Source organism: Canis lupus, chromosome 6, assembly GCF_011100685.1.
Source record: "Canis lupus familiaris isolate Mischka breed German Shepherd chromosome 6, alternate assembly UU_Cfam_GSD_1.0, whole genome shotgun sequence".
NCBI lineage: Eukaryota > Metazoa > Chordata > Mammalia > Carnivora > Canidae > Canis > Canis lupus.
Genome location: NC_049227.1, coordinates 18553946 through 18580096, shown reverse-complemented (window position 1 = coordinate 18580096; position 26151 = coordinate 18553946). Strand labels below are relative to the sequence as shown.

At 55.0% G+C, this 26151-nt stretch overlaps 2 protein-coding genes across 3 annotated transcripts in view; one reads left to right on the top strand and one right to left on the bottom strand.

The window, feature by feature from the left end:
- Positions 1–509: 509 nt before the first annotated feature.
- RABEP2 (rabaptin, RAB GTPase binding effector protein 2) lies at positions 510–13763 on the top strand. The gene is made up of 13 exons (XM_038539963.1): positions 510–1155; positions 1625–1831; positions 6209–6366; positions 8791–8901; positions 8988–9335; positions 9587–9682; positions 9768–9866; positions 10794–10949; positions 11683–11860; positions 11984–11995; positions 12093–12148; positions 12378–12494; positions 13105–13763. The coding sequence occupies exons 1-13, from the start codon at positions 1095–1097 to the stop codon at positions 13204–13206; spliced, it is 1701 nt and encodes a 566-aa protein (XP_038395891.1). The 5' UTR covers positions 510–1094; the 3' UTR covers positions 13207–13763.
- ATP2A1 (ATPase sarcoplasmic/endoplasmic reticulum Ca2+ transporting 1) overlaps positions 13717–26151 on the bottom strand; it is a 15245-nt gene continuing 2810 nt past the window's right edge. Inside the window, exons 5-23 of one of the 2 annotated variants that reach the window (XM_038539955.1) lie at positions 25558–25696; positions 23546–23626; positions 22608–22693; positions 22155–22452; positions 21820–21986; positions 19998–20086; positions 19621–19723; positions 19286–19417; positions 17837–17959; positions 17490–17708; positions 16448–16783; positions 16068–16288; positions 15752–15954; positions 15479–15564; positions 15253–15386; positions 15011–15128; positions 14729–14846; positions 14435–14479; positions 13717–14002 (exon numbers count right to left, since the gene is read on the bottom strand). In XM_038539955.1, coding sequence (XP_038395883.1) covers positions 14475–14479; positions 14729–14846; positions 15011–15128; positions 15253–15386; positions 15479–15564; positions 15752–15954; positions 16068–16288; positions 16448–16783; positions 17490–17708; positions 17837–17959; positions 19286–19417; positions 19621–19723; positions 19998–20086; positions 21820–21986; positions 22155–22452; positions 22608–22693; positions 23546–23626; positions 25558–25696 — 2658 coding nt within the window. In that variant the 3' untranslated portion in view covers positions 13717–14002; positions 14435–14474. The remainder of the gene's footprint in view (positions 14003–14434; positions 14480–14728; positions 14847–15010; positions 15129–15252; positions 15387–15478; positions 15565–15751; positions 15955–16067; positions 16289–16447; positions 16784–17489; positions 17709–17836; positions 17960–19285; positions 19418–19620; positions 19724–19997; positions 20087–21819; positions 21987–22154; positions 22453–22607; positions 22694–23545; positions 23627–25557; positions 25697–26151) is intronic. The other variant, XM_038539954.1, reaches the window with a different exon arrangement.

Sequence of the window (26151 nt, the reverse complement as noted above, 5' to 3'; positions counted from 1 at the left end):
GTCCTTTGCCCGTGCATTGAACTAGATTTTAAGCTGACATATGATGTTTTTGCAAAGATCACTCTAAACGCTTTGAGAATTAACTAAAGGAGCCAAAAGGTGACACAGGGAAACAGGAGACGTTATGGAAGTCTAGGAGAGAGATGGCGTTAGTGGGGAGAAGAAAAAGGAACACCTTCTGGAATATTCAGTCCTTTGGAGGTAGAGGTTTACAGGACTTGCAGGCTCCTGGAATGTACTTCAAAGAGGGAGAAACGGGCTTGGGAGAATGAGAATCAAGATCCTAGACCTAAGTTTGAGCTGCCTGTCACCGCCCAAGGGAAGATGTCAGGTCGCCTGTTGGAAAGTTCACAGATAATGAGACCTTGATTTAGGGCAGGGGCCCCGGGAGGAGAGGAGGGATTTGAGAGGCCCAGGAAAGGGCGGCGGGGCGGCGGGGCGGCGGGGCGGGGAGGGGGGGATTAGCAGGAAGCCCTGACTGGTTGAGTATCAAGGTGGGGGCGGGGACGTGGAAGTTTCCGACTTCTCGAACGGACTACGCGGGACTCCGGCGCCCTGAAAAGTGAAGCCGACGCAGCCCTGCCCCGAGGGACGCTCTACCAGGGCAGAGGTGCAGGCAGGCTCGGCCACAACTCGCTGTCATGCGAGCCGCGCCCCGGCGGAAGGGGGTCAGGGGACCATCGAGGAGCTGGCTGCGGGGCTCGGAAGAGACCGCGAAGCTTCACCCCCTTTAGGCCGAGGCGGGCGTCCCGGAGAAGGTGTAACTTGAGCAGACCCTCCAAGGTCACGCGGAAATGCCAGAAGGCCTTTGATGAAAGCACTTCTTCAGGGTTTGAAGGACAAGCGTCCTTCTGGAACAGCGCTGCCCAGGAAAGAAGGCGGGGCGGGGCGGGGCGTGGGCCCGCGGCCGGGCTCGCGCTGCGACTCGGAAATCTTCGGCCCGGGCTCGGCAATCGGGCCCCGACTCCCGCCTGGGCCTCGAGCCCGGGGCCTATCCGGAAACAGCCGAGCGGATCCGGAAACAGCCGAGGAGACCCGGAAGGGGTGAGCGCCGTCACCGGGGAGTGCTGGAACCCGCCGTTTGCGCGGAGGCGATGGCGGCGGCTGCGCCGGCGGCCGCGGGCGAGGATGGCTGGCCACGGCGGCCGGGGGCCGGTACGTGAGGGCGCGTCCATGCACGCGAGGGGCGGTGGAGCCGGAGGCGGGGCCGAGCTCGGAGCGGGCGGATGGGGGGCGGTGAGGGGAGACTGGAGAAAGGGGCGGGGCCACGCCGTCTGGAGGGAGGGGGCGGGGCCTGCGGCCACCGAGGAGGGGGCGTGGCCCGGCCGTCGAGGGGGCCCTCGGCAGGTGAGAGGCGGCACCGTGGGGGAGGGGGCGGGACCATTGGAAGGGAGGGGTCTCGTCTGGGAGAAGAGGTGGGTGGAGGGGGAAGGCGGGGCTCCAAGCAGCACGTGGCAGAGCGAGGTGAGAAGGAGGCGGGGCCAGGTGAGCGGGGCGGGGCCAGGTGGGGGTGGGAGGACCGTGGCAGCAAGCGCTAGGTTGCAGTACTTACAGATTTGAGAGTCTGGGGGTACAGGGGAACCTGGGAGTGATGGGGAAAAAGGTTGATCCTTGTCCTCCACAGCCCTGGACCCCCAACCCCAAGAGGGGGCGGAGGTTGAAACCGAGTCAGAGCTCAGCCGGCTGCGGGCTGAGCTGGCAGGCGCCCTGGCAGAAATGGAGACCATGAAGGCTGTGGCGGAGGTGAGCGAGAGCACGAAGGCTGAGGCCGTGGCTGCAGTGCAGCGGCAGTGCCAAGAGGAGGTGGCTTCGCTGCAGGCCATCCTGAAAGGTGAGGCAGCCCCGATCAGAGGGCCCAGATGTGCTGTGGGGTAGGTTAATGGGGCTGCCTAGCATGGGGCAGGCCTCAGGGCCCAGAGGAAGGGGTGTCCTTTTCTGATTTGCATAGAGGTGCTGCCCCTGCTAGAAGCAGCTCTATTGGGTTCCAACTAAGTTTAGTTCTGAGCTCCTACCTCTTCCCTTGCCCGGTGTCATTTCTGGTCCCTCACTGATGACTGATCAACCCTGAAAGATGGGCAAGTTTTCAGTTCCTGGAACCAGCCTCATGTAAGCCTCTGGGTTTCAGACTCAGCCCTGGGCCCCATTGCTGTGAGTCTAACCCTCTGGTTTCCTTCCTTCCACAAGCACTCGTACATTTGTACTGCCCTACACATATTCAGACTTTCTGTCCTCCCTTCCATTCTGTCCTTGAGCTGCACCAGCTCCCGATACCCCAGATTCCACCCTCCCCCACCCCGCCAGCCAACGTTGTTATTTCCCCCTTCTACTCTAGTCTCTGAAATTGCTTCCAGCCCTCTCCCACTCCTCTGTTTCCGTGGCCCCTGCTGAAGTGAGGTTCTGGATAACTCCCCTAGAGCATGCCCCCAGCCTTCTCACAGGTCTGGCCCTGTAGTCTGGCCTTGACATTGGCTTCCACAGTAAACTTCCTAAAATTCCCATCTCACCATGTCATTTCCTTTTCTCACAACCACTGCTGGCTCCAGACTTCTATGGGTCTGTATCCACACTGCAGGCATCCACATACCATCTGTGCACCATGGTTATCTCCTCATACAACTTACTCTGTTATCTACTTACTATTTATTCTTTAAATTAGATCCATTTTTGGGGAGTGCTGGGTGGCTCAGTTGGTTAAGCCTCTGGCTCTTGACTTCAGCTCAGGCCATGATCTCAGGGTGGCGATATCGAGTCCCATGTCAGGCTCTGTGCTGAGTACGGAGTCTGCTTAAGATTCTCTCTCCCCGGGGGACCCCTGGGTGGTGCAGCGGTTTGGCGCCTGCCTTTGGCCCAGGGCGTGATCCTGGAGACCCGGGATCGAGTCCTGCGTCGGGCTCCCAGTGCATGGAGCCTGCTTCTCCCTCTGCCTGTGTCTCTGCCTCTCTCTCTCTCCGTGACTATCATAAATAAATAAAAATTAAAAAAAAAAAAAAAAAAGGATTCTCTCTCCCCGGGATTCCCGGTGGCTCAGCGGTTTAGTCCCTGCCTTCGGCCCAGGGCGTGATCCTGGAGACCTGGGATCGAGTCCCACGTTGGGCTCCCTGCATGGAGTCTGCTCCTCCCTCTGCCTCTGTGTCTCTGCCTCTCTCTGTGTATCTCTCATGAATAGATAAGTGAAATCTTTAAAAAAAATAAAGGATTCTCTCTCCCCTCTCCACCCCTCACATTTATTTTATTTTAATTTTTTAAAATTTTTACTTATTTATGATAGTCACACAAATAAGTAAATAAAATCTAGAAAGAAAAAGAGAAAAAGAAAAAGAAAGAGAAAAAGAAAAAGTTTGGGGCACCTAGCTGGCTCAGTTGGTAGGAACATGCAACTTTTGATCTCAGGGTTATGAGTTGAAGCCCCATGTTGGGTGTAGAGATTACTTAAATAAATAAACTTAAAAAAATAATGATGAAGAAAAGAAATTTCCTGTCCGTATGAGAGAAGCTGTGTCCTAAATGATAATAATGTAGGTTTCCCCCACTATCCAAAATTCAAGCATTCCTATGAAAATTTTCTAAACCAAAATAGCGTGTAAAATGAAGGTGAAGGCACAATTACCACTAATTTATGTGGAAAATTTTTTGAGTATTCCCAGATCTAAAAAATAATCCCTGATACTTTATGATTTTTCTGATACTTTACCACCCTTTTCTGATGCTTTACGACCCATTTTGCTCATGAATGCATAAAATAAATCAAGATGCTCACACAGTTCAAGGCCATGATACTGAGAGGCTGAGTGTAGTGCCCTGGCAAGGGGCGTGGCAGTGCCACTGTGGCTGCTCGGGGTGCACACTGCCTCTGAGGGCTCTGCAAAACAAGCACTAACCACCATTTTCACCTTTTGCCATTTTTTTGCAAAAGTGAAAATCCTCTTTGGTTTCTTTTAGTTAGTAAAAACAGGTACTAATACAGGATTTTTGTAAAAGTGAAGTGGTGTAATGTGAACTTTCGAAAAATGCAGCATACCTGTAGTCATAATAATAACAAAAGTCAACGTTTATTTGTTTTATTTTAAGATTTTATTTATTTATTTGAGAGAAAGTGAGACAAGAGAGAGCACAGAGGGAGAGGAAGATGCAGACGCCCCACTGAGCAGGAAGCCCCACTTGGGGCTTGATCTCACAACCCAGAGATCACGACTTCAGCTGATACCAAGAGTCGGATGCTCAACTGACTGTGCTACCCAGGTACCCCAATAGTTAACATTTGTTGAGCACTTACTATGTGCCAGGCTCTGAGTTAAATACTTTATGACTATCTATTTAAATTTTATTTATTTGGGGGTGCTTGAGTGGTTCAATCGGTTAAGCGTCTACCTTCAGCTCAGGTTATGATCTCAGGGTCCTGGGATCAAGCCCCACATCAGGCTCCCTGCTCAGCGGGGAGCCTGCTTCTCCCTCTCCTCCCTGGTCATGTTCTTTCTCTCTATCTCTGTTGCTATCTCTATATCTCTCAAATGAATAAATAAAATCTTTAAATAAATAAGTAAATAAATAAATAAATTTTATTTATTTGGGACGACTGGGTGGCTTAACGGTTGAGCATTTGCCTTTGGCTCAGGGTGTGATCCCAGGTCTAGGGATAGAGTTCCACATTGGGCTCCCAGTGAGGAGCCTGCTTCTCCCTCTAATGTCTTGCCTCTCTCTCTCTGTGTCTCTCATGAATAAATAAGTAAAATCTTTAAAAATAAATAAATAAATTTTATTTACTTAAGTAATCTCTATATCCAACCTAGGACTCAAACTCACAACCCTGAGGTCAAGAGTTGCATGATCTTCTGACTAAGGCAGCCAGGGACACCACTTTATGAGTATTTAATCTGCATAACAATCTCCATGAGGTAGGAATTAGTATCTGTTTCCATTTTGCAGGGGATGCTTTGAGGCCCAGAGAGGTTAAATAACTTGCCCCAGGTCATACAACTAGAAAGCAGAAGATTGAACCCAGGTAGTCTGGAAAGAGAATCTTTACTTCAAATGTTAGTACATGTTAAAATAAATAACTATGCAAATAAAAAGTGGTGGGGCGCCTGGCTGGCTCAGTTGGTAGAGCATGGGACTCTTGATCTTGGGATTGTAAATTTGAGCCCTACATTGGTTGGAGCGATGACTTAAAAAAAGAAACTTTAGGGGGGCGCCTGGGTGGCTTAGTCAGTTAAGTGACCCTTAATTTCGTCTCAGGTCATGCTCTCACGGGTGTGAAGTCAAGTCTCGAGTTGAGCCCTACATGGGGCTCTGCACGAGGCTCTATGCTGGGAGTGGAGCTTGCTTAAGATTCTCTCTCTCCTTCTGCCCCTGCCACTCACACATGCGTACTCTCTCTCAAAAAAATATCTTTAAAAAAAGTGGCCCCGTGCCACCCAGCATCACCTCCACCTCCCACTAACCCGTAGGACAAATTTCAAACTCCTTGGTGTGGCATTCAGGGCCTCAGGAGCCATCCACTACCACCCTGTCCCGCCTTTCTGGCATCTCTCCTCAGGCACCTTCACTCTAACTCTTGCAACATGCCCAGCCTGCCCCAGATACACCATCCACTTCCCCACTGAGCCTTTTCTCAGGCTGGTCCTGTGACTTAGTCTGTCTCTTGTCTCCTCCACTGCCTGCTGGTGTCCTCTCCTGGCCAGGCAAGCAGACTGGAGAGCTCCTCCTCTGAGACCCACAAGCCCGAGAATGGTCCTCTTGGAGCTGTATATCACGCTCCTCTGTAGCTGTTCCCACAGCTGCCTTCCCCATCAGAATGTGGGTTTCTGGTGTCAGCCTTTGTGTTTGATTCATTTCTCTGTTTCCGGAACCCAGCTCAGAGTCTGGCCCAGAGTAAAAATTCACTACTGTTATTGGAGGTTGCTCGTTACTGGTGCATAGCAATGAGAATAGAGATCATATCTTCCTCATTTATTGTGTACCGGGAGGAGGGCTGAACACCTTCCAGATGTCATCTCATTTGCCAACAAGCTTGTGGGGTACTCGTTAGTGTCCTCGTTTCGCAGCTGAGGACGCCGATGGCCCAGGGCCATCTCTCCACAAAGCCCATGGCCTCCGTCGCTCTGATAAATGGCCTCGCAGAGAGCGATGGGGGTAAAGAGCCCCCCCGTCGTCACCCACAGGTAGAGCCAGGGCGCTGACCCTTTCTCCTCTGCCCTCCCCACCTCTCCAGACTCCATCAGCAGCTATGAAGCTCAGATCACTTCCCTGAAGCAGGAGCGGCAGCAACAGCAGCAGGACTGTGAGGAGAAGGATCGGGAGCTGGGGCGCCTGAAGCAGCTGCTGTCCCGGGCTCACCCCCTGGATTCCTTGGAGAAGCAGATGGAAAAGGTTGGGGTGACTCCCCCGCCCCACACACACACACACTCCCCAGGATTTGGAAAGATGTTGAGGCAGCCAAGGTGACCACGGGGCAGAGGGATTGTTGGAGTCCCATTCCCAGATGGTGGGGAGCAGGGCACCCAGTAATAATTCCAGGTGTGTCACATACGGACTCTGTACTGGGCAAGGTCCTGGCTTTACTGCTTCCTGGCAGGATGGCTCGATTTGTTTGCCTCCAAAATGAAGGAGATCACGTAAGGGGAAGGGAGCTGACACTTAAGGACGGCACTTGTGCATCAGGCCCTGAGAACAGTGCTTGACAGATCTGTCTCCAAGCTTTCCTCATTGGCCCATTTCACAGATGAGTAAGGCAAGGTTAAGAAAAGTTCAGTAAATCTCCCGGGTTATACATATAAAATGCAGAGGAGGGATTTATTTTATTTTGTTTTGTTTATTTTTTTTTAAAATTTTGTTTATTCGTGAGAGACAGAGAGAGGCAGAGACATAGCCAGAGGGAGAAGCAGGTTCCCTATGGGGAATCCATTGCAGAACTCGATCCCAGGACCCTGGAATCACTACCTGAGCCAAAGGCAAATGCTCAACCACTGAGCCACCCAGGTAGCCTGCAGAGTAGGAATTTAAAAATCTAGGCAGTCTGGTTCTAAAAATCTTGTTCTTAATCTCTGTGGCTTATCACCGCCTTTATCATCGGTGTCCCCTTGATGTGGTAGGGAACTGATTTCCCAGACTTCAGTCTTTCAAAACGAGTTCACATCATTACCTCATTTGATCCTCAGAGCAGCCCTGTGAGGTAGTGTAGGTGCTTACCTCATTTCATGCAGGAGGAAGCAAAGGCTCGGGAAGATGGCCTGGATAGAAACACAAAGATCCAAATAGGAGCCTGAGAAAGGAGGCTTGCAACCCACGGCTTCCCAGCAGAGGCTGCTGCTTGCATTGCCAGTGATGCTAGGGAGCAGTTCCACGGTGGGTGAGGGAGAGGGCCCTGCCGAGCAGTAGCCTAGTGCAGCGAGCAGAAGGACAGCAGGCGTAGGTTCGGGCAGTCAGTCCCCACCCACCTCCTGCATCGGCCATGTCCGCCCAGTGCACGGGCATCTGCAGAGCGTGTATTCCAGGACTTCGGATGGGACCAGAAGTGTTTTTATTTGGGCCATTCAGGCTTACTCTGCTGTTGCAACTTTTCACAGAAGGGATTTGGAGGGTTAAACTGAGCTTCCTTGAGACAGGCGTTTGAGTGATTCAAGAGGTAGAAATGGCATGGATCAGAAGAGGTTGGGTGACTGGCAGATTTCAGCCTTGGACAGCTGGGCAGGTGACCTGATGCCCATAGGGGGACAAACAGCGTTGTAAGTGCTTGGCTGTACTTGAATAGAGGAGCCTGTGTGACATCCAGGTAGAGATGGCCAGAGGCCATTGGCTTTGCAAGTTCACCAGGATCCCAAACCTGAAAACAGACCAAAAAGAAATGGCCAGCAATGCGGGGGTGATGGGAGTAAATGACATATCAGTTAGGATGAGATTTGAAAACCCAAATCAACGGTAGCTTAAATAAGATAGAAGTTTATTTTTCTTAAAATCCACAGATAGACATTCCAGGAATGATGTTAGCTCAACAAGTCATCAGGAACACAGGTTCCTGTTATGTTACTGTATTGCCATGGTAGCTTATTGCCTCACAGTCCAAGATGACCGCTGGAGTGCCAGCCATCATGTCCACAGTCTAAGCATCAAGGAGGAGGAGGAGTAAAGAAAAGCACACCCTGTCCCTTGAAGGAGTTGTCCCGGAAGTTTGCATTAACATTTCATTAGCTAGAAATGAGTCATGTGACTATGCTTAGTTACAGGGAAGCTGAAAAATGTAGATGGTGGTGTAGGATTTAGGGCATGTGTTCAACTACAAATGTAAGCGCCTGTGATAAAAAATACAAGTGAAAAAGGATGGTGGGGAAGGAAAGGATGATGAGTGAGTGGGCACCAGGCAGATGGTCATGACTTCAGCCCCTTTGCCTCCTGTGGGACCTGGGCAAGTCGTGTAAGTTCTCAGAGCCTCTGTGTTCTTATCTTTAAAACAGGGATGGGGGTAGCCCTGGTGGCGGCAGCGGTTTAGCGCCGCCTGCAGCCCGGGGTGTGATCCTGGAGACCTGGGATCGAGTCCCACATCAGGCTTCCTGCATGGAGCCTGCTTCTCCCTCTGCCGGTGTCTCTGCCTCTCTCTCACTCTCTCTGAATGAATAAATAAAGAAATCTTTAAAAAATAAATAAACAAAATAAAATAAAATGGGGATGGACAGCACCTCCTTGGGAGGATTAGAAGGGTTGACATGCTTAGAGAGAAGGCTCGGCACAGACCTGAGGGTTCCAGTTGTCTAGAGATGGGGGAGGGGGGCCTGCTACCACCTAACCCCCTTCTTCCAGGCCCATGAGGACTCGGAGAAGCTTCGGGAGATCGTGCTGCCTATGGAGCAAGAGATTGAGGAGCTGAAGGCAAAACTGCTCAGGGCAGAGGAACTGATTCAAGAGATCCAGGTGAGGGGGCGGCCAGGGGGTACGGCGGGAAGAGGGGGCACTGCAGGACCCTGGCCCCCCAGCCTCCTCCCTGATCCTTCCCCTAGAGACGTCCCCGGCACCCCCCTTCCTTGCACGGCTCCACGGAGTTGCTGACTCTGTCCCGGGACCCATCGCCCCCGCTGGAGCCTCTCGAGGAGCTGAGTGGAGACGGTGGTGCAGCGGCCGAAGCTTTCGCCCACAACTGTGATGACAGTGCCTCCATCTCTTCCTTTTCCCTCGGCGGTGGGGCCGGCAGCACCTCCCTGCCCCGCAGCCGCCAGGGCCTGAGCCCCGAGCAGGAGGAGACAGCCTCTCTGGTGTCCACGGGCACCCTGGTCCCCGAGGGCATCTACCTGCCCCCTCCTGGTTACCAGCTCGTGCCTGACACCCAGTGGGAGCAGCTGCAAACAGAGGTGAGTGGAGGGGGCGGGGCAGCCCACCCAGGGGCACACATCCTCTTCCTCCCCCGGATGCTCACTGAGCACCTGCTGCGTCCACACCCAGAGCTAGAACCAGGGCTCGGGCCACAGAAGCAGGGGGGCCAGTTGGAAGCTGTCCCCCCACCCCTGCCTAGCCCCTGTGATGCAGAAGCAGCCCCAAGGGGCACAGTGAGGAGTGCAGGCCTCCGCTTGGAGGCTGAGACTGAGGCTGGCATCTGTGGCAGGGGCGGCAGCTGCAGAAGGACCTGGAGAGCATGAGCCAGGAGCGGGACGAACTGCAGGAGGGCCTGAGACGGAGCAACGAAGACTGCGCCAAGCAGGTGGGGCCCGCTCTGCCGCCGTCCCAGCAGGGTCCCTGGCTGCTTGCCTCCTGGCCCCGACCTCACCCTTGCTTCCTACCCGCAGATGCAAGTACTCCTGGCCCAGGTCCAGAACTCAGAGCAGCTGCTACGGACCCTGCAGGGGACTGTGAGCCAGGCCCAGGAGCGGGTTCAGCTACAGATGGTGAGGGGCCGGGGCATGAGGGACAGGAGTGTGTGACGGGAATTGGCTGAGAGGGGCCTGCAGGAAGGTCAAGGCACCTGTCCTGCACCGCCCGCCTCCAGCCACTCCAGCTGCCCCCTGGAGTTTGGTGCCCGGTGCATAAAATGTTTCCAAGCACCAGGCACTGTGGTTGGAGCAGGAGTTCTAGGGGGCCCACCACATACCAGCTCTGTGATCTTGAGCTGATCCCACGAGTTCAGAGCCTCTGCCTTGCCTCCTTGAAATAGAGATGGCAGGATCTCGCTTGCGCTTGCAGAGTCATGAGTGAGGCTTGCAAAATCAAATGTGCCCGGAGTCAGGCCAGGTGTAGACTGGAAGGAGCAGTGCGGAGGCCGGGAGGCTCGCAAAGGGCTCTGCTGTCCCTCGGTTCTGTGATGGGAGCCACGTGGGAATGTGAGCCCGATGCCAACACACTTTCTGATTTGTCAACAGAAGCCAGAAACCTGGGTACTTCTGTATTGTCTCCCAGTTTTTAAAGTTGATGACTAATTTCATCTTTAAAAAAAAAACAACAAAAAACACATGGAACAAATAAAACACTCGAAGTGGCCTGCCACTTGTGACCTCCAGGCCATCGGGGAGCATGCATAAAGAGCTTGCGGGTCAGGGGCGCCTGGCTGGCTAGTCGGTGGGGTACACAACTCTTGATCTCAGTGTCGTGAGTTCGAGCCCCACATTGGCATGGAGTTTACTTAAAAAAAAAAAAAAAGAGCTTGGTGGTCAAAGGTACTTAATAGAGTATGATCCTTCCTTTCTCAGCAGAGGAGGAGTATGATCCTTCCTTTCTGGCCCTCAGCGGTGTCGGGAGGAGGGTTCAGGGTTTGGCCTCATGGGGCACTGGTGACAGCTGGTCCCCATCATCCCATCCTACTGACTGTCCATCCCCAGGCAGAGCTGGCCACCTCACACAAGTGCCTGAGCCACAAGGTGAAGAAGCTGACTGAGGAAAACCAAGGGCTCCGGGCTGAGCAGCCGCCGTCCTCAGCCCCCTGGGGTCTGGAGCAGGATGAGGGCCATGAGGACTCGCTGCCCAGCTCGGTGCCGGTAAGCGGAGTGTGGGTGCTGAGGACCCAAGGGCCACTCCTCTGGCCCCCTCCCTCCACACACAGAAAGGCATTGGCCCGGGACCATGGGACTCAGGAACTCACCCCGGGCTGCTGTGTATTAGCTGTGTCACCTTGACCAACTCACTCGACTCGTCTGAAAAATGGGACTGTACCCCCTTCCCAGCCTTGGTGTGAAGAGAAAATGAGTTAGCAGAATGTGTGACACGGAGAAGCAGTGATTTGGTTGATTAGTTATTTTTAAGTGAGATCCACAAAACGGAGTTGATCATTGTCTTGGTTTATAAGAAACTGTCATCATTGACTGAGTTCATTAGAACCCTTGCCCACCCTGAGAACCACCACGTCTGCCTCCCGACATGCACCCCTGCGGTCCTTGGTTCTGTGTCTGCTGTCCTGACCTCTGCCATTGCCTTGCTCTTTCTTGGTGTTGTTTTCACACCTGCACAGCTGCCCAAACACAAACTGACCTTTGTGTTCTTTTTTTTTTTTTTGACCTTTGTGTCCTGAGCATGACAAAGGGGCATCCTGCTCTAGGGAACTGGGCAGGACTATCACTAGGCACCGGCACCGGGACTGGGCTCCTCCTCCAGGTGGCCATCTCTGGACGTCCCCACTCCTTGTGCCCGGCACTTTGGTGGTTTCCCTTTTAAGTTTCCTCCCTCCCTCCCCTCCTCCTCCCCCCCACCCTTGGGATGGTGGCTCCCCTCCAGGACCTACAGCAGCTGGTGCGCCACACGAGGCAGGAGGCACGGGCCCAGCAGCAGGCCCGGGAGCACGAGGCCGAGAGGCTCCGGATTGAGATCGTGACACTCCGGGAGGCGCTAGAGGAGGAGACAGCAGCCAGGGCCAGCCTGGAGGGGCAGCTGAGGGTGCAGCGGGAGGAGACAGGTAAGGGAGGAAGAACGGAGGCTGACCTCCCCCCACAGGGGAGCACCTGGGCTTGCCAGGAGGGGAGAGGGAGGAGCCTGTGTGAGGAGGAGCTTTGACCTCTCTCTCTTTCTCTCCACACAGAGGTGTTAGAGGGTGAGTACCGCCAGAGCCCTGCCAGGTGGGGCAGGATGGGAGGGAGGGAGGGACAGAGGGCGTGGGCCTGACAGCTGGCTCCTGCCTGACTTCCCAGCCTCCCTGTGCAGCCTGAGGACAGAGATGGAGCGGGTCCAGCAGGAACAGAGCAAGGTGAGGCTAGGCTGGGCTCTGGAGCCAGACTCTGTGACTGGCGGGAGGGACTACAGTGTGGGGACCCTCAGTGGGCCCTTCTGTCCTTTCTCCAGGAGGCCGGGTGGGGCTCTGGCCTCACAGAAGAGGTCAGAGCCAGGGATGGCTCCCCTATCCAGACCTCCTGTGTCTCCGGCTCCACCCCCTCCCATGTGGCACAAGGCCCCACCCCTGTGTTCTGTCCCCCCAGGCCCAGCTCACAGACCTGCTCTCGGAACAGAGGGCAAAGGTGCTGCGGCTGCAGGCGGAGCTGGAGACCAGTGAACAGGTGCAGAGGGATTTTGTCCGACTGTCTCAGGCCCTGCAGGTATGGTGTGTCCCCTTTCCATTGGGCTGGCATGGTCCAGGTGGCTAATCCTAGGTCCTACAACAGTCCCCCAATCAGGGGAATCCTTTTCCTCCTCCTGAGGCTGTCATCCTTTTATCCTCTGAGCTTTGTTCAAAACAAACTGTTGTGTGCAGGTCTCTGTTGGATGTGTAAAGCCCCGGGCCCACCCAAGGATGACACCTGGGTGGGAGTCCCAGCCCCTTCCGGGCACCAGAGGTGCAGGCTTCACCCTGTGGCTTTAGCTACCATGCTGCCTCCTGGGTCCCAGCCTTCTTGCTGCTGCCCCCCTCCCAGCTGGACTAACAGCCTGTTATGCTGCCGTGCCTTCCTGAGGCACAGCCAAGCTGAGACTGGTGGCTGGGAGCCTCTGGCTTGTGGCAGCAGTCCCTCCACACTCCCTGTGTCAGCCCCACCTGCCCTGCCCACCCTTGGTCAGGCCACTTTCTTAGGACCCATTTCTTCCCTTGAATCCCAGTTTCACCGTGGCTTGGGGAAGGTGGGGACCCTTGCCCCATTAGAGGCCTGGCAGATGGGAGGGGGCTGCATTTACCCACCAAGGGCCCTCTTCCTCCCGCACTGAACCCTGCAGGTGCGCCTGGAACGGATCCGCCAGGCAGAAAGTTTGGAGCAAGTGCGCAGTATCATGGATGAGGCGCCCCTGAGGGACGTCAGGGACATCCAGGACACCTGAGGGGCTAGGACCCACCCACCTGGGGGAGACTGCCTTTCCCCACATCTGAACTGAGAGGCCTGGGCTTTGCAGGTCTCAGGATAGAGGCTTGATCCCCTCCAAGCCCGGGCTTGAGGTGATGGGGCCTCTACTGCCCTGTCTCTGCAGCACCTCCTCCCAGGGGTGGCTGGCCTTCTGCTCCCGAGGATGACACCTGGGTGGGAGTCCCAGCCCCTTCCAGGCACCAGAGGTGCAGGCTTCACCCTGTGGCTTTTGGCTGCCATGCTGCCTCCTGGGTCCCAACCTTCTTGCCACTGGCCCCCTCCCAGCCGGACTAACAGCCTGTTATGGCACCGTCCCTTCCCGAGATACAGCCAAGCTGTAAGCGGTGGCTGGGCGCCTCTGGCCTGTGGTAGCAGTCCCTCCATACGTGCACCTGGGACAGGCAGCTGCTTTCTGGACTGCATGACACTAAGATGCTTGTCCCCCCAGGGCCCCACCCAGGCCCCAAGATGCGCACGGAGGCAAGACCAGACTTTTCTGTCATTTATTTTCAATAAATAAGCAGCTCAGCTCAATCCGTCGCCTTGTCCCTGCAAGCCCCACGGGGTTGGGGAGGGGAGGTTTTACAAGAGCAGAAGGGAAGATGGGGTGTTGAGGGTGCAAAGTGGAAGGGACCATCATGTTTATAAACAGAAAAATGTCAGGGAGGGGAACGTGGGAGTTTGTGCCACAGCTCTGGCTGAAGATGCATCACTATCAGGGTGGGGAAGAAGGGGCAAAAGGACTGGTTACTTCCTTCTTTCATCTTCTGGATCTGGAAGGCGAAAGGGGAGGATGAAGTGGAGTGAGGGGGGGCAGGAGGGGAGAGGTAACGTCCCTCTCAGGCTCTCTGTCCCCTCTCCCCTGGCACACTCACCTGGAGGGTTGCTGCAGGCCCCCCCCCCCCACTCACCTGTGTCCCAGACCCCACTCCTCCCCAGCACTGCAGCCCAGGCAGCGGACAGCTCAGCGCCCAGCCAGCGCAGCGCAGCCCAGCAGGCACCATGCCGTCCGAGGCGGGGCGGCACTGACCGTACAGGGTGAGGGCAGCAGCCCACCCACTGGGAAGCGTGGCAGTGGCAGCAGCGGCTCCGGGTGGAGCAGCGAGCGCAAGTGACCTCGGATGCCACCGAGGGGGAGAGAGGAGGACGCGCGGGGGGCGGGGGTGGCACAGCAGCTGGGGGCGAGGGCGAGAAGGGGGCGATACCTGTGACACGGTTCAAAGAGATGGAGGAAGGGGAAACGGGTTATCCTATGGCCAGAGAGGACAGAGAGACAGAGTTACGGAGGGCAGAGGTGGGCGTGGAGGGCCAGAAAGGCTAAGGAGGCTGTGGGCACCTGCAAAGGTGCAGGGACGTGGGGGCCCGGGGCAGGGACGCTGGTCCTCTCAGGGCCAGAGCACCCTGCTGAAAAGGAAGGGGGGCGGGCACCTTCGCAGCGCAGAGGGAGGGCCTGTGGGGGGCCAGGGGCAAACATGGCTCAGAGGAGGGCTGAGGCTTACCCTCCAGGTAGTTCCGAGCAATGAACTTGAGGACCTCATCGAGCCCAATGACTGGAAATGAGATCTTGAGGACCATAAGCCACTGGGTGAAGTCCAGGGCCCGGAGCTTGAAGATCATCTGCGAGGGCAGGTGGAGGTGGTGAGGACTGGTGTTCCTCTCTGGGAGGGGGCCAGGGTTCCGGCACCACCCCCCTCACCCTTTCCTCCCTCTGTCTGCGTCCCCACCCACAGAGGCTCCCTGTGGGGTGCAGAACAGTGGTCCCTGGCCCAGAGAAGGCTCACCGGCAGAGGGTCAACGTAGAGGATGAGGAAGTGGAGGGACATGGAGAGGCAGATGGAGCCCAGCAGCCAGATGTTTACCCAGGGGGGCATCCGCAGGAGGGACTGGTTCTCAGACAGGCTGCAAAGGGCCGGGCAGAGGCCAGGGTGGGGGACAGCACAAGAAAGTGGTGGTGAGCAGAGCAAGGAAGGGGGAGGACACAGAGGCCCCTGGAAGGCAGCCGGGGTGGGTGGGCAGGCCTAACCTGTTGAGAGCGTTGCACATTTCGATGGTGACCAGCACGGACAAGGCCATGGTCATGGGCTCAGGGGCCTCAAAGATCTCGCAGTCCACGCCCTCAAAATTAGGGTTTTCCTCATTGCACTGCATGAAGTGAGTCTGCAGGGGGAGGAGTGAGAAAGTGGCATCCCACAGAAGCCTCCATGCCTCCCTCCTGCTCCCCACCCTCCTCCTTTCTCTGTCCTCCCTACCAGCTGGCTGTAGGTGACACCAGGCCCGTCATCTGCATACATGAACCACCAGGCAGCAGCTCCCACAGTGGCTGCACCCACATAGCCTGTGGTAGAGAGAAGATGGAATTTGGGGTCCCAGCTGGGAAGACAGGAATTGTCAAGAGGGCTCATGGCCATCAACAGCTTGTTGAGGAAGAGGGCCCTTGAGGTGTCTGTGCTAGGGGAACAGGTATCCCAGAGGGGGGGGTTAGTCCCAAGGGTTGGGAAGGATGGGGCTCCCATCCTGCTCACCCCCAATTGCCATGTAGCGGAAGAAGAGCCAGCCACTGATGAGGGGCTCCTTGGGGCTCCGGGGGGGGCGGTCCATGATGTCTAGATCTGGTGGGTTGAAGCCCAGGGCCGTGGCCGGGAGCCCGTCAGTCACCAAGTTCACCCACAGCAGCTGCACAGGGATCAGGGCCTCAGGCAGCCCCAGGGCGGCGGTCAGGAAGATGCTGCCAGAAGGAGGTGGTCACATGTCTGGCCTGGCCCTGGCCCTGTGGTCACCGGCCCTCCACCCCCACCCACCGGCCCTGGGTTCCTGCAGGGGCCTGCCCTGGCTGCTCACCAGACCACCTCGCCCACATTGGAGGAGATGAGGTAGCGGATGAACTGCTTCATGTTGTTGTAGATGGCACGGCCTTCCTCCACCGCAGCCACGATGGTGGAGAAGTTGTCATCGGCCAGCACCATCTCAGAAGCAGTCTTGGCCACGGCGGTGCCAGATCCCATGGCAATGCCGATCTCGGCCTTCTTCAGGGCAGGGGCGTCATTGACTCCATCACCTGTCTGAGGGCAGAATGAGAAGGTGGAGCGTGGACTCTTGCACTTACTCCTCCTTGGGAGTTGATCCCCCTGCCCCCCCTGCTCCTGAGACCCTCCTGTCAAGGGGCTCTGGGCAGAGACTGCCCCTCACCCCACAGCCGCACAGCCCCTCTGTCCGCTCACCATGGCTGTGATCTCATCGTAGGACTGCAGGTACTCCACAATCTTTGACTTGTGGGATGGCTCCACGCGGGCGAAGCAGCAGGCACGACGGCAGGCCTCCCGCTGCTCTGCCAGGGGCAGGTCGTCGAACTCCCGGCCTGTGTAGGCTCGGTCCGCCACCTCCTCGTTCTCCCCGAAGATGCCGATCCGCCGGCAGATGGCAATGGCTGTGCCCTTATTGTCGCCAGTGATCATGATGACGCGGATTCCGGCATCCCGACAGAGCTGAATAGAGCCGGTGACTTCCTTTCGTGGTGGATCCAGCATGCCTACCACACCAACGAATGTCAGGTCCGTCTGAGGAGACAGCAGAGAGTGACGGGGTCAGGGAAGGACTTGGAAGTAAGCCAGGGAGGAAGCTCAGGGGTTTGGGGGTGGAGATGGGGAGAAAGCTGCCCCTGGCCTGGTGTGCACATCTCAGCGGGGTCCCATAAGACCAGGGGCAGGAGACGCACCGTGTTCACATGTGTGCCTGTAGGTCTGGCGCTGCCAGGCCCAGAGTAGATAGCGACCGCCTGTATTTCAAGGAAAGAACTGGAGCTGGGAGTTAGAGCAGTGATTTCTGCCTTCAGTGGGGCCACTTCCTTGGCCTACAACCCTGAGCAAATCTAGGCTACCTGCCGGGCCACTGGGTCCCATCTAGAAAAGGAAGTGGTGGACTTTGGTGCTATTTGGAAAGCCTGTCCACCATAAGATAAAGCGCTGGCACCAGAATGCAGGTCTATGCCCCGTTTCTCGTCTCAAGGGTGTCTCACTACGGAAACATGTAGCAGAACCAAGAATGGCCAGCTACCACCTGGGTCTCTGTTCTGGCTGCAAGCGCCTCACCTCATCCGGGACAAGTCCACGGCCACAGGCAGAGCAGCCTTGGACTAGATGATTCCTGACACTCTTCCAGATTCTAAGTCCTTTCCTGGGACTCCAGGGCCCGTGACGCAATAGGAATGACATGGGTGGAGCAGGGGGGTGGCAGATGATTCTGAGGCAATGGGAGGCCCCTCACCTCATATTCCATGAACCTGGCAGAGTCGTCCAGAATCATCTCCTCTCGCTTCGGGGGGGTGTCCCGGGTGGCCAGGGCCAGGCAGCGCAGTGTGTCCCGGCCAGTGCCCCACTCCTTGATCACCGACAGGATCTTGTCCTTCACCGGCCCCGTCATCGGCACTCGAGTGGTGCCAACTCGCACATAGTTACAGCGGTCAATGACCCCCTCAGGGGCGCCCTAGGTGACCAAGAGAGCTTTCAGAGACTACGGTCTTTTTTCTGGGCCACAGTGACAGGGAGCAGGGATAGGAGAGGGCTCTGAGATTAGGAAGAAGAGGGGGACTGAGGCCCATTCTGATTTCTGACCTTAACAAACATCTTGTTGCCCACAGCAGCCCGGGATTTGGCTGGGGAGCAATAGACAGACATGGACTTTCTGTCCCGGGAGAACTCCAGGGTAAATTCCTTCTTCATTAGCTGGCGGATCACCTGGAAAAGAGGAGACAGAGAGGGAGAGGCCAGATGTGAAATTGGTAGGCTGAGAATGATGATGCTGTGCTAGAAGGGCAGAGTCTCAGACCCCGTAAAACACAGCCAAAGATGATCTGGGGATCAGAGCAGACCCCAAGCTGAGTTTCAGACTGAAGCTTAGTCTGGTGCCTGTAGCACAAATGGAGAGAACTTTAAGACTGATGCTGCCACTTTCTTAGTGTCCAGTTTAAAGCACAACAGGAACAGGATGGCACAATATGGCACCGTCTAGTGGAACTTTCAGGGTTGGCAGGAATGTTCTGTACTCTGAACTGCCCGGTAGGATGTAATTAAGCACGGTTATTCAAGATGGAAAATATGGCTAGTGAAGCTGAAGAAGTGAGTTTTTACTTTTATTTATTAATTTAAATTGGAAGAACTAGGGATCCCTGGGTGGCGCAGCGGTTTGGCGCCTGCCTTTGGCCCAGGGCGTGATCCTGGAGACCCGGGATCGAATCCCACGTCAGGCTCCCGGTGCATGGAGCCTGCTTCTCCCTCTGCCTGTGTCTCTGCCTCATTCTCTCTCTCTCTCTCTGTGACTATCACAAATAAATAAAAATTAAAAAAAAAAATAAAAAAAAAATAAATTGGAAGAACTATATGAGAGCTCCTAGAGACGCGTTATCAGACAATGCAGCCTGAGTGCCTGGCATGCAGTGATAAGCACTCCCCAAAAAGGAATGAGATCCTTTTTTCATCAAATGTGTCAGAGGTGTTTCAAAATAAAACACGAACAAAAGTAACAATAAATAGAAGTTGACATTAATATTCTCATTTGTAAATTTCTTACACGTACTCTCTACTGATATTTAGATCGTTTTCATTAATCTTGTCATATTAGGCAGCAATGAGCATCTTACATATGTAAAAAAAGAAAACAAAAGAATGAGCTATATGAAGAACATAATATATAAGAGGAGCTCAATATACACATTCAGTAAATATTAACAGTAGCATCCTAGAGAGGAGCAGAATGGGTTTGTTCATCTGGACAAGGGGAAGCACTGTGATGGGTGGCTTGTGATTTCTGTGCCCAGTGCCACTGCTTCCAGCTAGGGACACAACGGGAGAAGTGTCATCCAGGGAGGCTACAGCTAGGTGGCAGACGGCACATCCGTCCACGGGCAAGAGGTCTTGCCCCTGCCAGTGGCGTCCCAGCTTGGGGCCTGAGGCCCTTCCTGGCTGGACTGGGGGCCTCTGCTCCCCTGAGGTTCTCTGGTCCTTGCCTGTGCAATGCGACACAGGGCAAAGAAGGACCCTGTGGAAAGGAGCGCCCACACTCACCGAGTTGCAGGCATTGGCCCTCTCCACCTTTGAGAGGTTTCTCACGTCAGTGTTGAATACATTCATCTTCTCCACCAGGGTGGTGAGTGCAGTCTCGGTGGCCTCACCCACCTTCTCATAAACACCTTTGGTCTGAGAGGACAGAGGAGGAAGAGGAAGTAAGTGCCCTGTGCTCCCGGCCCCTTGCTTCCACCTTCCCCCTAGAACGGGAAGGGGGCCAGCCACTCCTTCCCCCTTCCACCCAGAAGAGGACTCAGTACAAGGTGTCTCCCTCCCATGTGGCCTTGGCCAGCTGGAAGAGGACAGAGGGGCTGCGTCAGGAGTGAAGAAGTTACCTCATTGAAGTCCAAGGCGGAGTCATTGCAGAGGGCACAAATGGTGGCCAGCTCCACCAGCCCATCATACTGCCCTGACCGGACTGGCTTATCATTCTTCAAGCTGGTAGCAGGGCAGGGAGGAAGGAAGGAAAAGAGACAGGTAGAGAATAGAGACCGAGATGCAGAGAGGACTTGGGGAAAGAGTGAGGGACAGTCAGGGACGTGGCAACCAGCATGGAGAATAATCAGGGTGGGAGGGGGAGAGAGAACAAGGTCGGTGAAGGAAGAGGAGAGAGGAAGGAAGATAAAACGAGAGGGAGGCCCTCGGGAAAGTGGGGTGTGCATGTGTCTAGTGGAGGCACAAGGAGCTGAGGGAAGGGCTTTGGGGCACTTACACCTCTCCTTCTGGAGCGTAAGTGGAACCAGTGATAGCGAACTCGTTCAGGACACAGAGGTTTCCATCCACCTTGTCAATGATAAACATCTGCAGGGAGAAGGACACGAGCACACATGTCTGGTTGTCACCATCCCTGACAGTTGGTACAGAGGAGAGGCTGGCGTCCCGTTCCTCTCCCAACCACCCTTGTAGACTAACCAAGGCTCCCCACTACCTGCCTCCCTTCTCCCGCCACCCCTTGGCTGTCATTCTCCTTGTTCAGTGTTTTGTTTTTTTTTAAAAGATTTTATTTATTTATTCATGAGAGACACAGAGAGAGAGGCAGAGACACAGGCAGAGGGAGAAGCAGGCTCCATGCAAGGAGCCCAACATGGGACTCGATCCCGGGTCTCCAGGATCACACCCCAGGCTGAAGGCGGCACTAAACCGCTGGCCACCAGAGCTGCCCTTCTTGTTCGGCGTTAATGGCTTCAAAACAGAAGTCATTAGTTTCTGAAGGCCACACTGGAGGCTCCTTTAGATGAGTTGGTAAAAGCAGGTGTGAGCAATAAGGTACACAATAGCATGTGGCCCAGCTATAGCTCTAGCCACTCATGGCCAGGATCTTCCAGTTTTGCAGGAAGAGCCAGAAATTCAGGTTATTTTCCTGTGAAATCTCTTGACTTTCAAATGAGGGCAATCAATTCATTTTTAGGAACCGGTTGCAGAAGCCTGAGGTCTGGCTTTGAAGCCTGTGCTTTGGAAGGTCCCAGAGAGAAGCAGCCCATCCCAAACTGTAGCCAGTGGGGGCCGGGGGGGGGGGGGGGGGGGGGGGGGGGGGGGGGGGAGGGGGATAGGGCTTAAGACAGATTCCAAGAGAGACACCTGGGTGGCTCAGTGGTTGAGCATCTGCCTTTGGCTCAGGTTGTGATCCCGGGGTCCTGGGATCAAGGTCCTGGGATCAAGTCTCACATCGGGCTCCCTGCAGGGAGCCTGCTTCTCCCTCTGCCTATGTCTCTGCCTCTCTCTCTCTCTCTCTCTATCATAAATAAACAAAAATTAAAAAAAAAGAAAGAAAAGAAAGGAAGGAAGGAAGAAAAGAAAAGAAAAGAAAAGAAAGAAAGAAAGAAAGAAAGAAAGAAAGAAAGAAAGAAAGAAAGAAAGAAAGAAAGAAAGAAAGAAAGAAGAAAGAAAGAAAAATTTCTTATTTTCTCTCTGACATGAGCATTTCCTTCCAATCATGAATGTAGGCAGTGGATCACATCGATATTAGCAAAACCCATAACTTTACCACCCATATGATCACAGATCCCTTCCTATCACACTGCACTGTTGCAAAGCCCTCAAAATTGCTCAGACCCGCCGCTAGGTCTGCTACCGAATGCATTCGTGCAGAAGCATAAGTGTGACCACATCACAAATTTGTTTTTAAAATACTTTGATAACTGTATCTCAATCACTGGTTTCCTCTGTAACCCAATGCATTTTTAAAAACAGAATCCTGTGTATTTTATTTTATACATTTAAACTATTATATTGAGAAGAGGTCCAGACTGCTTGAGTCTGAGGCTCAGGAAAGATTAAGAGCCCTGGTTTAGGAAATGCTATTAAAGATTACTGTGGCCAGACTCCCCAGATCCTGCCATGGAGGGCCATTCTGAGGGCAGGGGGTCATCTTTTTCACAGCTGGCAGGGTGGCAATCTATACCTGTCCTCTGTACATTTATTTCCCTGGCCAGAAGCAGAAGCTGCCAGTGATGAACCGCTAACCCCATCTTTGGAGGGCTTATTTCCCCTCAAAGGCAGTTTTTGGAGTGGGAGTCTCCCACACTTCCCCTGACCTTGCAGACAGACATCTGGTTGGTGGTGAGGGTGCCCGTCTTGTCAGAACAGATGACAGAAGTGCAGCCCAGAGTCTCTACAGAGGGCAAGCTCCTCACGATGGCATTTTTCTTTGCCATCCGCCGGGTGCCCAGGGCCAGACAGGTGGTAATGACTGCAGGAAGGCCTGTGGGGGAGGAAGGAGAAGGAGTGAAGGGTCAGTGATGGGGGAGGACCACAGCCCCCCAAGGAAATTGAGTCCTGATCCCTGGAACTTGAAAATGTTACCCTGCTTGCAAAAGGGGCCTTTGCAGTTCAGATTAGCCAGTGGGAGATGAAAGGAAGCTTGCCGTACCTTCTGGGATTGCGGCCACAGCCAAGGCCACAGCAATTTTAAAGTAGTAGATGGCCCCACGGATCCAGGAGCCCCCGTGGACGGGGTCATTGAAGTGGCCGATGTTGATGAGCCAGACGGCCACACAGATAAGGGAGATGACCTTGGAAAGTTGCTCCCCAAACTCATCGAGCTTCTGCTGCAGAGGGGTCTTATCCTGTTCTGTGGCTGCCATTTGGTCTCGGATCTTCCCGATCTCAGTGCTCACACCAGTGGTGGCCACGATGCCTAAGGCCTTGCCAGCAGCAATGTTGGTACCCTGAGAGGGCAAGCAAGAGGCAAGGACTCAGGCGAGAGGCAGCCCTCACTCGGCACCCTCCTGATGGCAGGGCTCATCTCTCCTCGCACTGCCACGTCTCTCCCACACCAGGGCCTCTGGCTCGAGCGCATGACAGCTGGCCCTGCATGGCTCACCGAGAAAAGCATGTTCTTCTTATCCTGGTTGACAGCTCGGGGGTCAGGGACGGGGTCTGTGTGTTTGATGACGGACACGGACTCGCCTGTGGGGAAGGAGCCAAGAGGTTTCCAGATGACATCATGTCCTCCTCCCATCCTTCCCACCCCTAACTCGCCCTGCTTGGCAGGACAGAGCCTGGTAAGGACCAAGCTGCAGTCCTGGAGGAAGGCTGAACACTGGAAAAGCCACTGGAGGCAGATAGGAAATCCATATTTTTACTTACAGTAAAAAGACCTTGACCTGAGCCTCAGCCTGACCATTGAAAAGCTGTATAATTTGGGATCACTTAACCTCTGGTCTCTGTAAAATGGGGACGATGCTATATAGCCTCCAGAACCAGGTCTTGGTGAAAGTCAAAGAAGCTGACATATGTGAAGAGGTGGGGTCAAGGGCAGAGCCGCCTCCTTCCCTACATTGGGCAGGGGCTCAGGCAGCTGCCCCACACCCGTCCAGCCTTGCCTTTTTGGACCACAGGGAACGCTCGCTGGCTCTTCACCCTCTCTCTCCCAGCAGATAAGCAGAAGCAGCTGTGGTTTTAAGTGCATCCAGACCCTCCATCTTGTCCTAGAATCTATGGTTCCTCACTTGGGGGCTTTTGAAGCAACAGGACAGTTCTCTGGGTGTCTGAATGTCCATGGGGAAGGATGGGGTCGATGACCATGTGGAGAATGGGCACAAATGTCCCACCCTCTCCCATGACCCCTTTTGTTTCAGGCTTGCCATGATGAATGAAGCTGAGCCATGCTGACATCACTGTTGCTACAGAGCCAGGAGCGGGCCATGTGGCTGGCTATTCTTTTTTATCCACCTAGAGTTTCATCCTTGTGTGGCACTCAGCTCCCCACTTCATCCCCACACCCCCTTGAAGCATCCTCCCACCTCTGGCCCACCAGACCTGTCAGGATGGATTGGTCCACCCGGAGGGTGGTGGACTTGATGGACAGGATGCGGATATCTGCAGGGACTTTGTCCCCCACTGTGGAGAGAGTAAACGAGAGTCAAGTCAGTTGAGAAAGCAGTTTTCTTCCTTCCCATTAAAGCCCAACCTCTGTCTGACAACCTCACCTCGTCCTCAGGTCACCAGGGTTGGCTGCCCATCATGGGCTTGAGTCAGGCCCTTGGCATGGGCTCCTGTAGCTCCAGCAAGCATCCCCCCTCTCAGCACTTATTCCAACTGCCCCCTCGTTGCTTTCTCTCCCCTTCCCTAAACCCTGGGGCAATGAGCCTGTGAGAGGGCCCTGCGCACTGCCTGGCACACAGCATGTGCTCAATAAACGTACGCTGAATGGCTGAAGGGAAAATTAGGAACCATCCAGTTGTGTAATGAGACAGCAAAACCAAGAGGGAAACAAGAGAAAGAAAGATGGAGAGAGAAGAGCAAGAAAAGAACGAAAGGAGACTGAATTTGAAAGACACGCCTGGAGGGGGAGAGTAGGTCGTGGAATCACAGACGGGGGCGGGAGGGGGACAGGAAGACACAGGAAGAAACAGGAGAAGTTATGAGAATCGAGAAAAGCAGTGTCCAATAGGACAGAAGGCAGAGCAAAAGAAAGGGTAAGAAGGGCAGAAGCAGAAGGAGAGGGGAGGCACAGGGGCAGAGGGTGCAGGTCCAGCAGAGCCTGGTGAAAACCACCTGTCAGACCCCTGTCAGGCCCCGGTTTGTGCACCTGAAGGAAGGCAGGAAGCCACAGCGAGTGAGTGAGCCGGGGAGATGGGCAGGACAGAGAGAAGGGGAGGTCTGCAGGGAACAAGGAACGGCAGGGCAGGAGGGAGCCGAGCCAGAGTGGGGGCAGAGCGCAGGAGATGCATGGGAGAGGGTCAGTACAGGAGACCCCCCTGCAGAGGGGCTGACAAGGCGGATGATGCCCCCCTGGAACTTCAGGGCTTTCCACTGCCTCGACCTAGTGCCCCCTGTTCCAACGGGGGATACTGGGGACAAGGCTGGTTGGGCTGCTTTCTTTTCCCTGTTTTTAAGGTTCCTCCTCCTATGTCAGAGGAAGCTGACAGAGGAGGGAGGAGGTCGGCAAAGGAGTTGGGCGGGACACCCTGTCACCCAAGCCCAAGCGATATTTATAGACATTCATGGCGCTGACTCCAAACTGTCACCGTGGCAGGACGGCCCTGTGATGGTGCCCCGGGGTCCTCAGCCTGCTCCCCCCTCCCTAGGCTTCCTGAGGTACAACTGGGGAGTCTAGTGGAGGGAAGCAGGCCTAGATCCTTTCCCCTCTGCCAGGGGCCTGAAGATGTGGGAAGGCCTGCACAAGGCAAATATAAAAACCGCTGAAGGGGGCAGAATCCCAGTAATCTTAGCCACCCGGCCCCCACCCCTCCCTGGTCAGGCATTAAGTGTCCCTCACCGGAGAGGCGGGGCCCCTCCTTGAGCTCCCCTCCTCCCAGGTCCCGTGTTCCCCGCTGGGGCCTGAGTTTCCCTTACATGGTTGGGGGCTTGAGCCTTCGGCCCCCCTCCTCCCTTCTACCCTCACTCCTTCCCCTTCAAGAGGCCTCAAGGGCACCAAGAGGTCAAGATTTAAAGCTGACCAAGCTTGGGGGTGGGTGGAAGGAGAGAGAAGCCAGGCCTCGCGAGGGGGGTGGAGACGGGGCCATTGGCAGGGACTAGGTTCCACCTGTTGCTTGCAAGTGCTGGGTGAGAGGAGGGGGAGCAGGGGGTCCGCCTGGAGCGTCAGGGACAGGACTGGCTGTTCCTGCTGAGACTCCGACAGGGAGGGGTGCTACAGCCACGGTGCCCTGGGGTGACCTCCTGAGGAGTCTGAGAAGGAGAAGCAAAGACTCCACCATCCCAGCTACCTCCTGGACAGCAGGATCAGGGGCCCCCACCCTCACCATATGCATCCTCTCGGCCTCAAAGTCAAGACTTCCCTTCCTGGACCACTTATTCCCATCACTCACCAGCCACCTCCACAATGTCTCCAGGGACAATGTCCCGAGCCTTGATCCTTTGCACTGACTTGCGGTCAGCCCGGTACACTTTTCCCATCTCGGGTTCATATTCCTTCAGAGCCTCGATGGCATTCTCTGCATTTCGCTCCTGGAGGGGCAGGGTGGAAGAGAGAAGGGTCATCGGAGGGAGGAAGGTTGGGGAATGGGAGGGGACTGGGTGGGGAGAGTTAGGAGGGGCAGGGGCCAGAGTCCTGGGGGAAACAGGGACATTACAGAGGAAGAGGCAGGTCATGCAGTAGTGGCTCCTGGCATAGGAGTAGACAAAGTCTACGTGAGGGTAGGTGTCTGTGTTGAGGAAATTGCCATTTATGGCTGAAGACACGTAAGGAGGCTTAGGGGAGAGAAGAAAAGAGAATCAGAAAGCAAAGGACAGGAAAAGTAGAGGGTGGTAAGGGAAGAGAAGGAAAACCAAGCTAGCATTTATTGACCTGCTACTATATGTCAGGTGCAGGGCTGGGCATGCCACATGCATCACTCTGTTCCATCTCAGCACAACTCAGGGACAGGATTATTAGCCCCATTTTATGGATGAGGATACTGAGG

Coding starts and splice junctions, on each gene's coding strand:
- RABEP2 (XM_038539963.1), top strand. CDS start 1,095: ATGGCGGCGGCTGCGCCGGCGGCCGCGGGCGAGGATGGCTGGCCACGG. Junction 8,902..8,987: donor AACTGATTCAAGAGATCCAG/GTGAGGGGGCGG, acceptor TCCTTCCCCTAG/AGACGTCCCCGGCACCCCCC. Junction 12,495..13,104: donor GACTGTCTCAGGCCCTGCAG/GTATGGTGTGTC, acceptor TGAACCCTGCAG/GTGCGCCTGGAACGGATCCG.